The sequence below is a fragment of the Vidua chalybeata genome, chromosome 19 (assembly GCF_026979565.1).
Source record: "Vidua chalybeata isolate OUT-0048 chromosome 19, bVidCha1 merged haplotype, whole genome shotgun sequence".
Classification (NCBI taxonomy): domain Eukaryota; kingdom Metazoa; phylum Chordata; class Aves; order Passeriformes; family Viduidae; genus Vidua; species Vidua chalybeata.
In genome coordinates, this window is record NC_071548.1 from 1,778,383 (window position 1) to 1,793,300 (window position 14,918).

Below are 14,918 nucleotides of genomic sequence, written 5' to 3' on the forward strand. Positions count from 1 at the left end.
ATTTGTCACCTCACTATCAGCGTGCCAAGCTGCCTGACAAATGCCAGACATGAGCACGAGGAGATTACGAGTGTGGCCACGCTGCTCCTTCCTCTACCCCCACCTGCAGCTCTCCTGAGGCTCACATGAGACCTTTTTTTCTCAGCACTTTATTTATCATCAAACCTCGGGGTCAAGAGCCCGTGCCCATCTGACTAGGAGATAACAGTGCAGGAGCTGTGCAGGCGGCGCAGCCTGGGGCTGTCGGGCAGGCAGCAGAAATGGTTTGAACCGTGTCCTGTGGGTGAAGCCTGTGCACAGACACGGCATGTGGGAGCCTCTGTGCACCTGCAGCCACATCCACTCTTGCTGGCTCTCGTGCTGTGAGCAGATGGGTCACATTCCGAGCTGATTTCAACCTCACTCTTTCTGCTGAGGACAGAGTCCCATGCGTGGTGTGGGTGTTCAGCCGGGGTGCTCAGCTCAGGGAGGGTGATCTGTGCCCCTCTCCCACCCCAGCCCAGTGGAGGGGCTGCAAGGCAGAGCCCCTCCTGCACCAGTCCCACCTGTCCACACTGGCCTTGCTGTGCTGGCGGGCTGGGCTCCTCCAAGCCCTCCTCTCTCCCTGTCCCATGGAACAAGGGCCATGGTCCTGGCTCCTCCAACCCTTCCTCTCTCCCTGTCCCATGGAACAAGGGCCATGGTCCTGGCTCCTCAGACCTCTCCTCTCTCCCTGTCCCAAGGAACAAGGGCCATGGTCCTGGCTCCTCAGACCTCTCCTCTCTCCCTGTCCCAAGGAACAAGGGCTATGGTCCTGGCTCCTCCAAGCCCTCCTCTGTCCCTATCCCAAGGAACAAGGGCCATGGTCCCTGTCTCTCCAAGCCCTCCTCTGTCCCTGTCCCAAGGAACAAGGGCCACGGTCGCAGTTTCTCCAACCTGTCCTCTCTCCCTATCCCATGGAACAAGGGCCATGGTTGTGGCTCCTCCAAGCCCTCCTCTCTCCCTGTCCCAAGCAATAAGGGCCATGGTCCTGGTTTCTCCAGCCATTCCTCTCTCCCTGTCCGAAGGAACAAGGGCCATGGTCCCCGTTCCTCCAAGCCCTCCTCTCCCCTGTCCCAAGGAACAAGGGCCATGGTCCCCATTTCTCCAAGCCCTCCTCTGTCCCTGTCCCTGTCCCAAGGAACAAGGGCCATGGTTGTGGCTCCTCCAAGCCCTCCTCTCTCCCTGTCCCATGGAACAAGGGCCACGGTCCCCGTTCCTCCAAGCCCTCCTCTCTCCCTGTCCCAAGGAACAAGGGCCATGGTCCTGGCTCCTCCAAGCCCTCCTCTCTCCCTATCCCAAGGAACAAGGGCCATGGTTGTGGCTCCTCCAAGCCCTCCTCTCTCCCTGTCCCATGGAACAAGGGCCATGGTCCCCGTTTCTCCAAGCCCTCCTCTCCCCTGTCCCAAGGAACAAGGGCCACGGTCGCAGTTCCTCAGACCTCTCCTCTCTCCCTATCCCAAGGAACAAGGGCCATGGTTGTGGCTCCTCCAAGCCCTCCTCTCTCCCTGTCCCATGGAACAAGGGCCATGGTCCTGGCTCCTCAGACCCCTCCTCTCTCCCTGTCCATGGCTCGCCCTGCTCTCCCCCAGCCGCGGGGCAGCCCCGGAGGTGGCCGAGCCCCCCGGGCACCCGTGTGCCGCCCACCCACGGCCGGGCAGGGGGCGGCGGGCGCGGCCGAGGTCCCCCCGGGGCTCACCCCGTGCCCCCGTCGCTCCCCGCAGGCTCTGACCGTCGCCCCTCTGCCCCCGCAGGCACCCAGGGCGGCTTTCCCCGGCAGAGCGACGCCTTCGCCTTCGAGGAGGACAGCAGCAACGACGGGCTGTCCCCGGAGCGGCCCCGCAGCCGCGGCTCCCCGGGCCCCGCCGAGCCGCCCCCCGGCTCCAAGGCCCCGGAGCCGCCCCCCGCCGGCCCTGCCGGGGCTCCTCAGGTAGGGCGAGCCGTCCCGGAGCCGGGGAGATGCGGGGGGACAGGGGACACCCGTGCGGCACACGGGAGGGAGCACACGGTCCCGGGCCGAGGGGCAGATTCCTGCCCTGCGCTCGGCACGGGTGAGGCAGCGCCTCGAGTGCCGTGTCCAGTTCTGGGCAGTTTAGGAAGGATGTAGAGGGGCTGGAGCGTGTCCAGAGAAGGGCAGCAAGGCTGGTGAGGGGTCTGGAGCACAAGTCCTGTGAGGAGCGGCTGAGGGTTGTTGATCCTGGAGAAGAGGAGGCTCAGGGGAGACCTCATCACTCTCTACAGCTCCGTGACAGGAGGGTGCAGCCCGCTGGGGTCGGGCTCTGCTCCCAGGGAACAATGACAGGACAGGAGGACACAGCCTTCAGCTGCGCCAGGGGAAGTTCAGGTTGGAGATTAGGAAGAAATTCTTCGCTGAAAGAGTGGTTGGGCGTTGGAATGGGCTGCCCGGGGAGGTGCTGGACTCACCATCCCTGGAGGTGTTTAAGAAGAGCCGGGACGTAGCACTCAGTGCCATGGCTTGGTTGGCAGGGTGGTGTTAGGTGACAGATTGGACTCGATGATCTCAAATGTCTTTTCCAGCCGGGTTAATTCTGTGATTCTGTGACATTTTGGGTCATTTTCTGTCATTCTGTGACCCGCGGGCGGACCGCGCTGCGCGGCGCCGGCGCGCCCACTGCCGGCCGGCGCGGGCACTGCAGCGCCGGGGAGCGCCGGGCCGGGGTGGAGCGAGGGACTGGGGGAAACTGGGGAAAACTGGGGAAAACTGGGGAAAACTGGGGGGAAACTGGGGGGAAACTGGGGAAAACTGGGGAAAACTGGGGAAAACTGGGGGAAACTGGGGGGAAACTGGGGGGAAACTGGGGGGAAACTGGGGAAAACTGGGGAAAACTGGGGGAAACTGGGGGGAAACTGGGGAAAACTGGGGGGAAACTGGGGGGAAACTGGGGGAAACTGGGGGGAAACGGGGGGAAACTGGGGGAAACTGGGGGGAAACTGGGGGGAAACTGGGGGAATGTGGAGGCTGGGGGAATGGGGAAACTGGGGGGAAATTGAGGGAATGGGGAGGCTGGGGGAACTGGGGGGAAATTGAGGGAATGGGGAGGCTGGGGGAATGGGGGAACTGGGGGGAAATTGAGGGAATGGCGAGGCTGGGGGAACGGGAGGACTGGGGGTAATGGGGGAACTGGAGTGGACTGAGGCACACTGCAGGGGCTGGGATGGATGAGGGAGAAAGAGAAGAACCGGGGCAGACTGGGGTGGGGGAGGACTAAAAGGATTGTGGCCATCCATTGATCAGCTGGGAAGACTGGGCTGGTCTGGAGGATACTGAGGGGCCAGCTGTGAGCGAGGATACGGGGCTCAGGTGAAATTGGGAGGGCTGCAAAACCAAGGATTGTGGAGGCAGAGGACTGGGAAAGGACTGGGATAGCCTGAGGGTGTGGCTGGGATAGACATGACGGGGCTGGGATGCACTTGAGGCATCTGTGGGGATTTGGAACAACATGGGGTGAGGAAACGGGGTACCAGGATTCCCCGGCCCAGGCTGGACAGCCCCTGGCTCCGGTCCCACAGCCCCTCTCACCTCTCCCTTGCAGGATCGTCCCCCCAGTGCCGATGGCCACGCTGCGGACACTGCCCCGGGGCAGGGCAGCCAGTGCCACAGCCCCAAGCAGCCGGCGGGGCAGGAGAGCCCCACGCTGCCGGTGCCCTCGGCCGTGAAGGTAATGCCGCTCCTCCGGGGAGGAGCCAGCCCAGGGCACCCAAGCCTGGAGTGCCCATGTGCTGCGCCCCAAATGTGTCAAAGCTCCGGGTGCCTGGCCTTACAGGCTTTGAAGAATTCAGGCGGACAACCTTGTGTCAGAAACACAAATTAATTGTGTAATGGCACAAGATGCAGCAATAAACCTTGCTAGAGGCAACTGCTTGAGTGCTGCACTGCAAACGTCCCCTGGGGCTGGGAGCAGGAGGAGATAGCAGGCCACACTGGAGTTCCTTGTGGGCAGGGAGGGTCATTGTCATCTCGTGTGCTCTCCAGCACAGCTGAGATGGGGCGCAGTGCCAAGGGAGTCCCCCACATCCCAGCTCAGCAGGTCTTGGAGCTGGAGTGTCAAGGTGCCAGCAGGAGCTGCCTTTGTCTGTTCCAGACCTCTGAGGTCCCATGGGGATGACAGGAGCTCCTCTCACACCTCATTCCTTTCCTTCCTTCCAACAGTCCAAATCATCCAGTGACAGCAAGAACCGTCACAAGAAGCCCAAAGACACCAAGCCCAAAGTGAAGAAGCTCAAGTACCACCAGTACATCCCCCCAGACCAGAAAGCAGAGAAGTCCCCTCCACCCATGGATTCTGCATATGCCAGACTGCTCCAGCAGCAGCAGCTCTTCCTGCAGCTCCAGATCCTCAGCCAGCAGCAGCAGCAGCAGCAGCAGCAGCAGCACTTCAGCTATCCTGGGATGCACCAAGGACAGCTAAAGTGAGTGGCACTGTGCCAGCAGCAGGACTTAGTCCTGTTTCTCTCCAGGCTTTCCCCTCTGTATCCATCTGTGCGCACGGCACCGAAACAGAAAAGCTTGGGAACAGCACAGACTCCTTCCAAACCATTCTGGGCTTTGCATACTGGCCAGGGCACCTGTGACCTGCTGGTGGGACACCAGCAATCCCCTACAGCCCAGCCTGGTTTTCCTTGGCCATCCTGAAGTCTCACATAGGAGACGGCAGACCCAGGGGAGCAGAGGGATGGGATGCTGGGCACAAAGACCCTGGGGGAACAGACAGGTTACCCCAAATCTCCTTTGTTATTTCAGGCAATCAAATGAGCAAATGGTCAAAAGTTCAAATTCTTCATCAACTTCTGGCAACAACACCCCTCTTTCTCCAGTGAAAACCACCTTTTCAGGCCAGACTTGTGTCTCGTCTATCAAGCCAGGCCCTCTGCCATCCAACCTGGATGATCTCAAAGTGAGTGCAAACTTTGTCACTGCAGGGGCAGGATGTCACAGCCTGAGTGTGTCAGGGGGGTGCCACAGGCTGGGAGGGGCCGTGTTACAGATCAGCACACCTGCACCTCCGTGCTCTGAGCCACCCAGGAGTTCAGCACAGCACCCTGGGGCAGGGCTTGGTCACTGGGGAGGTTCTGAACGTGGGGGCTTGCTGCTGTGCAGGTGGTGAGGGGAGCACTGCTCTGTGTATCAGCAAACCAAAGGTGTAGCCTGGGGAGGCTGCGGGTCAGGCTAAAAGATGATTTGAGCTGCTGCTCCTGCAGCTCCTGGCTCCATCCCTGAGTGGTTTTGACATTGTGGATGCTCTGACAGACCAGCCAGAGGCCAGTAGGGCAGCATGCCCCCCCCCCATCAGTGACTCAGCTGCTCAGCCAGGCCAGCTCAGCTCTCTGCATGAGCAGGTACCTCCTGCTACATACACTGTTTTGAGCCCCTCTCATGTAGGCAAGAAAGGGCATGGGGAGAATCTCTCATATCAGCTATTCTTTTATATTTTGCTAATGGACCCTCAGTCATGGGGAAGGCCAAATCCTTCCAGGAGCAGAGACCTGGGGGCAGCCCCGAGGTGGAAACAGATGAATTTGCCCCAGCTCAGGTGACTGAATCATGGGCCTGAGCATAGAGCATGTGGCTCCAAGGTGTCACAGTCTCTGAGCTGTCAGCTGGCTCCTGGTCTGTGCTGAAGTCCTCTGCTCATGGAGAAATCTACTGCTGGCAAGGGAATCCTGAGTTGCTTCCCTGACCCAAGGACCGCTGCTGGTTCATGGAGAGGAGTCACAGTTCTCGGAGGAAGATTTTCCTGTTAGGAAAGGTTGAGATTCTGCGGGATGCGCAGTGGTCAGGCCTGTGCACGGTGACTGTGGTGACTGCAGGTGAGACAGGGGGCACCTGGGGGGTCAGAGCTTTAAAGCTGGAAGCTGCGAGCCTGTGATCTGACACTCCTTGACAAAAGCACTGTGTTTCTAAGGGGCTGTTCTGCCCCTGAGACTGAGCACGAGTGATTTTCCTTCCAGGTGTCGGAGCTGAGGCAGCAGCTCCGAATACGAGGCCTGCCCGTGTCGGGTACCAAAACGGCGCTGATGGAGCGGCTGCGGCCCTTCCAGGAGTGCAGCAGCAGCACGGTGCCCAGCTTCAGCGAGATCACCACCGTCACCTTCCCAGTCACTCCAACGAGCACCCTGTCCAGCTACCAGTCCCAGTCCTCCACCAGCATGTTGTCAAACGGCTTCTATCACTTTGGCAGCACCAGCTCCACCCCGCCCATCTCGCCCGCCTCCTCTGACCTCTCTGTGAGCGGCTCTTTGCCGGACACCTTCAACGACGGGCCCATGTCTTCTCCACAGTTTGGTCTCCAGCCATCACCGGTTCATGGCAGCGCTGAGGAAAGCCTCATGAGCAGCATGAATGGAGGGAGCATCCAGCTGGAACTGGAAGGAATAGACACAGAGAAAGACAAGATGCTGGTGGAGAAGCAGAAGGTCATCAATGAACTGACGTGGAAGCTGCAGCAGGAGCAGAGGCAGGTGGAAGAGCTGCGGATGCAGCTCCAGAAGCGAAAGAGAAGCAATGGCCTTGAGGAGAAGCAGCAGCCTGCCCAGCATTTCTTTGGTGTCCCCATCAAGCAAGAAAACACCGTGTCCAGCTGTCCATTTGCATCCAAACAAATGGCCCTGAAAGGCCAAGCCGGCAGCTCGGATAAGCTGAGTAACTGTGGGGTGCCACAGGTGCCCCACATTGTAAACAGCCACTGCTTGGAGCCCGCAGGGCAGAGCACCATCACCTCCTCGACATTCCTGAGCCCGCAGTGCTCCCCGCAGCACTCTCCCCTGGGCGCTGCAAAGAGCCCCCAGCACATCAGCCTGCCACCGTCCCCCAACAGCCACTACCTGCTCCCGGTGTCCCCCGAGGGCCGCAGCGGGTCCCCCCCGGGCAGCAGCTGCCTCCGCCCAGCGCCGGTGAGTGCCAGCCCCGACCCCCCCGGGGCCACACCCACACGGGGGAAGCCTTTCCCCTGGGCCCGGGGCTGCCTGGAAGGGCAGAAGGTATCCCAGATGGGCAATGGGATGGAAGCTGATAGCACTGCAGGGTCCTTCGCAGGGTTTCTCCTGGGCAGCCCTGCCAACGCAGCCGGTTCCCTGGAGGGGCCAGAGCACAGCTCTCGTGTCCCATGGAGCCCTGGCACAGCTCCTGCTGCCCTGGGGAAGCCCTGGCACAGCTCCCCTCCTCCCCAGGGGACCCCCACACTGCTCTGTGTGCCCCTAGGTGAGCACTGGCAAAGCTGCCCGTGTCCCAGGAGAGTCCTGGCAGAGCATCCTCTGCCCTGGGGAGCCCTGGCACAGTTCCCTCTGCCCTGGGGAGCCCTGGCACAGTTCCCTCTGCCCTGGGGAGCCCTGGCACAGTTCCCTCTGCCCTGGGGAGCCCTGGCACAGCTCTCTCTGCCCCTGGAGGAGTCCTGGCAAGCTCCCACTTCCCTGGGGGAGCACTGGCACAGCTTCTTCTACCCTAAAAGAGCCCAAACCCAGCTGCCTCTCCCCTCAGGGGGAGTCCTGGCACAGCTTGTTCTGCCCTTGGGGGAGTCCTGGTACAGCTGCCCGTGCCCCATGGAGCCCTGGCACAGCTCTGTACGCAGCAGGGAGGCACCAGCGTGGATCCCTCAGGTCCTGGGAGAGCCCTGGCACAGTTCCTACACCCCTGGGAGACCCTGCTGCAGGGCTGCAGGGCTTCCCAGCATCCTGCCAAGCCATTGTGGCTCCCAGCAGTGTGTGAGGGATTTTCACCACTGAGTTGGAGGAGAGCAGTTGCCCCGGGGAAGCTTTTTCTCAGGAAGCTGGAGCAGGGCTGGCCGTGGAGGTCTGCAGAGAGAGCTTGTGCCTCCCCACCAGGCCACTAGCCCAGCACAGAGCTGTCCTCAGCAGCCACCACTGCTCACTCAGCCCTCTGGACAGGTACAAACACCTGGGGAGGGGGACACGCTGCACAAAACGGCACAAGGTGCTGCTGATCACAACCCCAGTGCCCTCGCAGGGCTGCCCAGGCAGCAGCAGCAGCACCTTTCAGTGGCCTGTGCCAAGCACAGGGGTGCAAGGTGTGCACCCAGGGGTGTGGCAGGGCAGGCTGGGTGTGGGGGACAGCCCGTGCCAGGGCTGGGCTCTCCCAGCCCAGCTGCAGTGGCCCCAAACAGGCATTGGGGTGCAGCCCTGCACAGTGGCACAAAGTGGGGCTCGGCAGGACAGCAGGGTAGGTGCCGTGGGCAGTTGGCAAACAGCGTGGCCAGCGAGGTGGGAAAGGGCAGCAGTTCAGGGTGAGGAGGGGCAGAGGCAGAGCTGCCAGTGGAATGGGCATGGAGGGCAGTGGGGCTGCTGCAGGGGTGAGGAGCAGGGGTGATGGCAGCGCTGGTTGGGGTGAGTGGGGAGCAGGGGATGCAGGGGCTGAGCCTGGCACTGGGGCTCTGCAGGTGAACTGGGCACTGCAGCAGAGCCCTGGGCACAGTGGGACAGTGCTGTGAGCTGATAGCCAAGAGGCAGCAGGGCTGCCCTGGGCAGCTGGACAGTGGTCAGTGAGGCTCAGGAGGGAGCAGCGACACCACAGGGGCATCTCCAGCTGCTCCCTCACTGCCCAAGGGTGGGGGGATGGTCCCATTGTGTCCTGCAGCTCATCCCAACTCCAACACCACCCATCCTGCACATCCCTCTGCTGCCTGCAAGGGACTCCCAGGGGTGAGGGTCCTTCTTCAGCAAGAGCTCTTCCTTTGTGCCCAGCACTGCAGTGCTGTTTCCCATGAGCCAGGGCTGGTGTTCCTTCCAGCTCCCTTCCACAGAAAGGTGGCCAGGATGTGCCTGGCCAGGCAGAGTGACCTCGCTGCTGCCCTGGATCCAACCCACGTGGAGGGACAATCCCCTGGTGCTGGTTTTTGTGGGACAAGGCCATGGCCAGGCAGTGGGGAAGGACACACAAGGGCCTGGAGGTGATGGGGACAGCAGCTGACAGGCACTGTGCTTCAAATGCCATCCATCCTGGAAGGGGAACCTGGCAAAAAGTTGGCAGAGACATGCAGGTGTTTGGCACAGGCAGAGATTTCCCTCTTCCGAGTGACCTCCCCTGGCCTGAGCTGTGTGAGATGCCCCCAGCCAGGTGGTGATGGGACGGGGGGGCTGGGGGTGGCTGGGGAGGTGCCTCATCACTGGCCAAGCACAGCTGGCCACCAGCAGCATCTCTGCCTTCCCCCTGTCCTGCAGGTCCCCAGCTGGCTGAGCAGCAGGCTGTCCTGTGCCACCGTGTCTGGCAGTGACAAGAGGCCAGCCTGGGTCTCAGAGCTGGGCCAGGGAGCTGGTTCACCTGCCTCCATCCTGCTCAAAGCCAGGCATTTTGAGTTGGTTTGAGCCACAAAATTGTCATTTTCCCTGGCACCAGACCAGCCTCAGCAGGGATGAGCGGGCCGGGCCTCCCGCCGTGCATTGACTCCGTTTCCCTGTATTTCCCCATGCAGATGGCTGCGCAGTCAGGCCAAAACTTTTCTATTTCATCCCCAAGTTTTTGTAAGTCAAGCCCAGCCCTGTCAGAGGTAAAGCAGCCTCCACCCTATGAGGATGCAGTGAAGCAGGTAACTGCATGGTTTTTGTTTTCTACAGGGCTAGGGCTGCCCATGATGTCTTTTTGCAGTCAGTGGGACTCAGCTGCAGGAGTTGCAGCTCATTTTGGGGTCTCTGGGCAGGACAGGCCTGTTTCCATGAGGAATGGGCTTTTTTGAAGGGTTAGCTGCTGACTAGGTGCCACAAAGGAGTCGGACACCCTGCTGGGCTGGATAGTGTCCCCTGTGCACCCAGGGGTCCTGACACCCCCAATCCCCTGGGGTGCCAGTGTACTCTCTCTGGGTGCTCAGTGCTGTGTCAGAGACAGACCCTTGAGCATTCCCAGGTCACAAGCTCATCCTGCTCATCCATCTGCCCCCTGAGCTTTACCCTGGAGCGCTGCTCCTGCAGGGAGGACTGGCCATCACCCAGAACACCTTCCTTCCCATCAGAGTCTGGGAGCAGCCTCGCTGCTGGGACTGCTGGTGCCTTTGGGAAAGTGGAGTGATGCTGTTGGCAGGGTGAAAACGGGTTTATGCCAGCGTGCAGATCTTCCAGGTTCTGGTCAGGGAGAGGAGGGAGACTGGGCAGTGCAGGGAGCAGGGAGGGCAGGCAGGCACGTGCCAGTGTGAGGTGCTGGGGCCAAAATGTTGTGTCCTGAGGGCCCTGGGACAGGGCAGGCTGTGGTGGCCACAGGGCAGAGGGTTGGCAGCAGGGAAGAGTGCTTTTCTCCCTGGATCCTCCGTGATTGTGCCACATCCCTGCAGTGCCCTGAACACCGCTGCCAGCCCCGTGTTGGTGTGGCCTCTCTTCTGTGTTGGGAAGAAGCCATTGGTGGGGTCTAGAGCCATCTTTTTTGGGGCCTAGAGCCATCTACCTGGCTTGTGGCCGGAGGGACTGTCCTCCTAATGGCCTCTCCTCTCCTCTTTGTCGTTTGCTGCAGCAGATGACACGGAGTCAGCAGATGGACGAGCTCCTGGACGTGCTGATTGAGAGTGGAGGTATGCTCTGCTTCCCTCTTCCCCTCTGGGGCTTCCCCTCCAGCCAGCATCGGTCTGTGGGGCTCAGTGCCCCCCAGCAGAGCTGCCTGATTCTCGAGTACAGCTTTCCCCTGCCCTCTGCGTGCCAGCACCCACTGAGACTGAGCCCCAAAGCACACTGGCCCTCCTGGAGCCTGCTCCTGCCTGTGCCAGCCCAGTGGGGTGCTCTGAGCTCGGCTGTCACCTGTGCAGAGAGAAGGGGCAGCAGGGCAGGAGCCCTGTGCACAGCACTGCCAGCCCCCTCCCCACACAGAGCCCCCCGTGTCCCCCCCCGTTCCCAGGGCTGCCAGTGCCATCTCCCACCCAGAGCACTTCCCTGTGCAAAGGGCTGCCTGTGCCCTTCCCCGGCCCCTCGGGGACAGCTGCCAGTGCTTGTGCCCTAGGGACTGCGTCCAAACCCGGGGGATCAAGGTCAGGAAGCAGGAATGTGCGAGGCTCCCCCCAGGGAGGGTGGGCAAGCAGTGCCAGTGGGATTGGGTGGGGAGCAGGTCTCCAAAGGGATGCCCGAGAGCTCAGCTGCAGGGCTGTGGCGGTGGGCACCGCCAGAGCACCTCAAATCCCTCTCATTTGTTGACAGAAATTCCAGCCAATGCCAAGGAAGATCGGTCCTGCCTGCAGAAAGTACCTCAGATAATGGTGTCACCGGGGAGCTCGGGTGCCTCTGTGCCCAAGGGCTCTGCCCCGTTCGAGCCGGCGTCCTCGGCCCCGCTGCCCTTCGAGCACTGCCCGGGCAGCAGCGACGCCCACCTCGAGGTGCTGCTCAATGCCCACAGCCCCCTGGGCAGGGTCAGCGAGATGGCCCTGCTGAAGATGGGGGGAGAGGAGCCCCACTTCGAAGGGATGATGGAGGGGTTCTCCGGCAAAGCCGCGGATGAACTGCTCAACTCCCAGGAGATTTTACAGACTCCCCTGTCGCCCATGGAAACCCAGCTGTCCCCTTCCCCCGCCGAAGGCTCCGGTTTACAAATGAGTTTCACTGAGTCTCCGTGGGAAACAATGGAGTGGCTGGACCTCACCCCCCCCAGCTCGGCCACCGGCTTCAGCTCGCTCACCCCCGCGGGCCCCAGCATCTTCAACATCGATTTCCTGGATGTTGCCGACCTCAACCTGAACACCAGCATGGACCTGCACCTGCAGCAGTGGTGAAGGGACGTGCTGGGGCAGGGTGCCGTGAGCCTGCAGCAGGCAGCACAGTGCTCCTGTCGTGCCACAGAACGTGCAGGGCTAACGTGCCTCATCCAGGGCAAACTGGAGTCATTTTCCCAGCATATAAACTTGTTTGAATTTCCAGTCACTGAAAACTGACAGCACAACTCTGGTACTTCGGTTTTCCTCCATTGACACAACCCCACAGAAGACACCAGTGCCTGAAACAACACTTCCTTTGATTGACAAAAACTTCCATTTTCCTTCTTTAATCTTTCCCCATCCCCAGTTTTAGCAGTCACTCTTGTGAGAACTGGAGCAGCTCATGACAAGACTGTGTGGTGAGGTGACCTCACCTGGGTGGCAACAGGAAATCATGGAGAGGGAAGTGCACTGTTGCCCTCTCCTCTCCTCTCCTCTCCTCTCCTCTCCTCTCCTCTCCTCTCCTCTCCTCTCCTCTCCTCTCCTCTCCTCTCCTCTCCTCTCCTCTCCTCTCCTCTCCTCTCCTCTCCTCTCCTCTCCTCTCCTCTCTCCTCTCCTCTCCTCTCCTCTCCTCTCCTCTCCTCTCCTCTCCTCTCCTCTCCTCTCCTCTCCTCTCCTCTCCTCTCCTCTCCTCTCTCCTCTCCTCTCCTCTCCTCTCCTCTCCTCTCCTCTCCTCTCCTCTCCTCTCCTCTCCTCTCCTCTCCTCTCTCCTCTCCTCTCCTCTCCTCTCCTCTCCTCTCCTCTCCTCTCCCAGTCCTTCAGGCAGACCTGTTGGGCTCACCTTGGCCGTGCCCATGCCAGGGTGAAGGGCAGGGGGCTGTGCCCAGCCAGGTGCCAAGCACCCTTCTGTGGACAGCCAGGCCGTTGCTTCCCTCCTGCCCAAAGCTGCATTGCCCCATCCCCGCAGAGCTCTGCTCCAGGTGGATGAGAGATGGAGATCACCGAGTTCACGGTGGCACCTTGGCATGTCCTGAGGGGCTGAAAGCCCGGGAGCTGTCCTGGCTGCACTCTGAACTGAATCAGGCTGCAGCCTGTGGCCTTGGAGCAGAGAGCTCTGGACGCTGGAGGCAGATGTTCAGGATGCAGGCACGGGAATGGCGGGGATGTGGCATCCCAGTGGAGCAGCCGCGTCCCCGCTGCACACAAAGAGATGAGTGATGTGTTTTGGCCAAGGTAGGAGCAAGTCGCGTGAAAGGACCAGCCAGGCTTTGGAGGGGCTGTTCTCTGCACAGCCAGGTGAGGGTGATCTCCAGCCCTTGCATGATCCGGGAGCAGGGACAGGGAGCCGGGCAGGGACGCTCAGCGGGGCAGAGCCGAGCGAACCCTCGCGTGGCCGAGGCTTTGTGTGAGCGCCTGCTCCTGCCGTCCTCCCCTCCGTCCTCCTGCCCGTCCCTCCTCCATCCCCAGCAGTCTGCCCCTCCTCCCTGAGTTTATCCAGCGTCACTGCTCCCTCAGCCCAGAGCAAGGCTACCGGAGAACAGCTGTGAATCACCGAGCCCGGAGGAGCCCGTTCTCCCGAAGCCGGCAGAGAAGGAAGCTCTCCCGCAGTGATGCTCCCGTTTGGAATCACCAGCATTTCTCCTTGGAGTCTCTGTGCAATATTCTTCCTCAGGCTCTAGCAAGAAGGAGCCTTTGCTTCACTTCTTGGCTTCCACCAAAGAACTTGCTGCAGACTTTGTGATGGACACATCTGTTCATTGCAACTCTGGTTTTGCCAAAGTAAATATTGTTGCTGACAAAGATTGTTAAACTATTTACAGACTGAGTGTATTTAATATTTGTGTTACTGGAAGGACAGCACACGGAGATGAAGCTGCTGGGAGGAGGTCCAGCCTGGCCGTGGCTCCCGTGGCGCTTCCCCAGGGATGCTGGAGCTGTGGGAGGCAGCTCTGCAGCCCGGGCAGTGTCCCCAGTCCCTGGTGTTGTTGCATGCTGTATAAAGCACGTGGCAGTAGCTTTCAAGTCACTATTTAAAGCACCACTTTTCTATTGTACAAATGTCACAGGGCACTGCTAGGATAGACAATCACAGGTTGCATTTTTTTAAAAGAATTTCTTTTTCTAAGTGAGAGATTTTTTTGAAGCCAGTCCGTGGAGAATATTCAGAGCACTTGACCCAGAGTAGTGTTAGCTGCTCCACTGCGGCCTTGTACAGAGTTTTCCAGGTAACTTTCTCCTCTCAGCAAATGTATTTCCTTATTTAAAGGGATGCTGTCAGCTTCAGACCTGTAAGCAAGCACATTTCCTCATCTATGTTACCAGCAACACCTTCATTATTAAAACCCTTGTCTTGCCACTCTGTCTGCTCATGGTTTGCTGTTTGACTTCACCACTGGGCCAGCCACAGCTGTCCCAGTTGCCACCCCCTGGTACCAGCTCCATGCCCTGGGACAGCTACAGTCCTTCAAGGCCAGATGAATTTCATTCATGGCAGCAGTTTCTCCTGGAAGATTTCTGGACACACCAGCCAGAGTCTCCTGTCTTTTTCTTCTGTTGGCTCTGGCTTTGCTCTGTTTTCCTGCAGACCCCACTCCTTGTGTCCCCCTTAAAGGCAGAGCTGGCTCCCTGCCCTTGGTATTTTTGTCAGCACTGGGCTGGTGGCCACAGGGTGCTGGGTACAGGCAGAGCTCTGCCACAGCCAAACCTCCCACTGCCCACAGGCACAGCAGGCTGCGACCCTGGGGGACCTTGGATCCTTCTCCACAGCAGCCCCGAGTGTCTGTTTCCAGATTTGTCACATCTTTCCTTTGATTAGAAAAGGTTCCCAGGTATTTGCCCACCTGTGTGCAAGGAGGGACTGCTGTTGGGCTAAAGGTGAAATGGTCCTGAGACATGGCTCAAGCGCATCTGAAAAGATGTAGATGAACAAATATCCAGTTCCTATGGACATCTTTCAATGTCTAACCCACAGCCTGCAGCCGGGCGTGCTGTGATAAACCTGGGCTGAGCCAGGTCGTGGTTACTCAGAGAATGAGGAGCCAAGCCTCAGCCTAGGAGTACTTCAGGAACAACCATGGAGTGGAGCACTCCCCCGGCCAGTCTGCCAGCTGAGGAGAGCCTGCCTGTGCTGCTCCCCCCGCAGCAGAGCAGCTGGGGAGGATGAGTCTCCCTGCTGTGAGAGGCACAGAGCAGAGCGAGTGGTACAGGGAGCCTCAGCTCTGAAGGACACCTGGCAGGTGCCGAGGTTTGGAGCCGAGCACCTGGGGA

At 60.2% G+C, this 14,918-nt stretch overlaps 1 protein-coding gene across 1 annotated transcript in view; it reads left to right on the plus strand.

The window, feature by feature from the left end:
• MYOCD (myocardin) overlaps positions 1 to 12,140 on the plus strand; it is a 35,172-nt gene extending 23,032 nt beyond the window's left edge. Inside the window, exons 6-12 of the mRNA XM_053960085.1 lie at positions 1,773 to 1,948; positions 3,573 to 3,698; positions 4,190 to 4,449; positions 4,781 to 4,934; positions 5,989 to 6,930; positions 10,487 to 10,544; positions 11,161 to 12,140. Coding sequence (XP_053816060.1) covers positions 1,773 to 1,948; positions 3,573 to 3,698; positions 4,190 to 4,449; positions 4,781 to 4,934; positions 5,989 to 6,930; positions 10,487 to 10,544; positions 11,161 to 11,729 — 2,285 coding nt within the window. The 3' untranslated portion in view covers positions 11,730 to 12,140. The remainder of the gene's footprint in view (positions 1 to 1,772; positions 1,949 to 3,572; positions 3,699 to 4,189; positions 4,450 to 4,780; positions 4,935 to 5,988; positions 6,931 to 10,486; positions 10,545 to 11,160) is intronic.
• Positions 12,141 to 14,918: the final 2,778 nt, after the last annotated feature.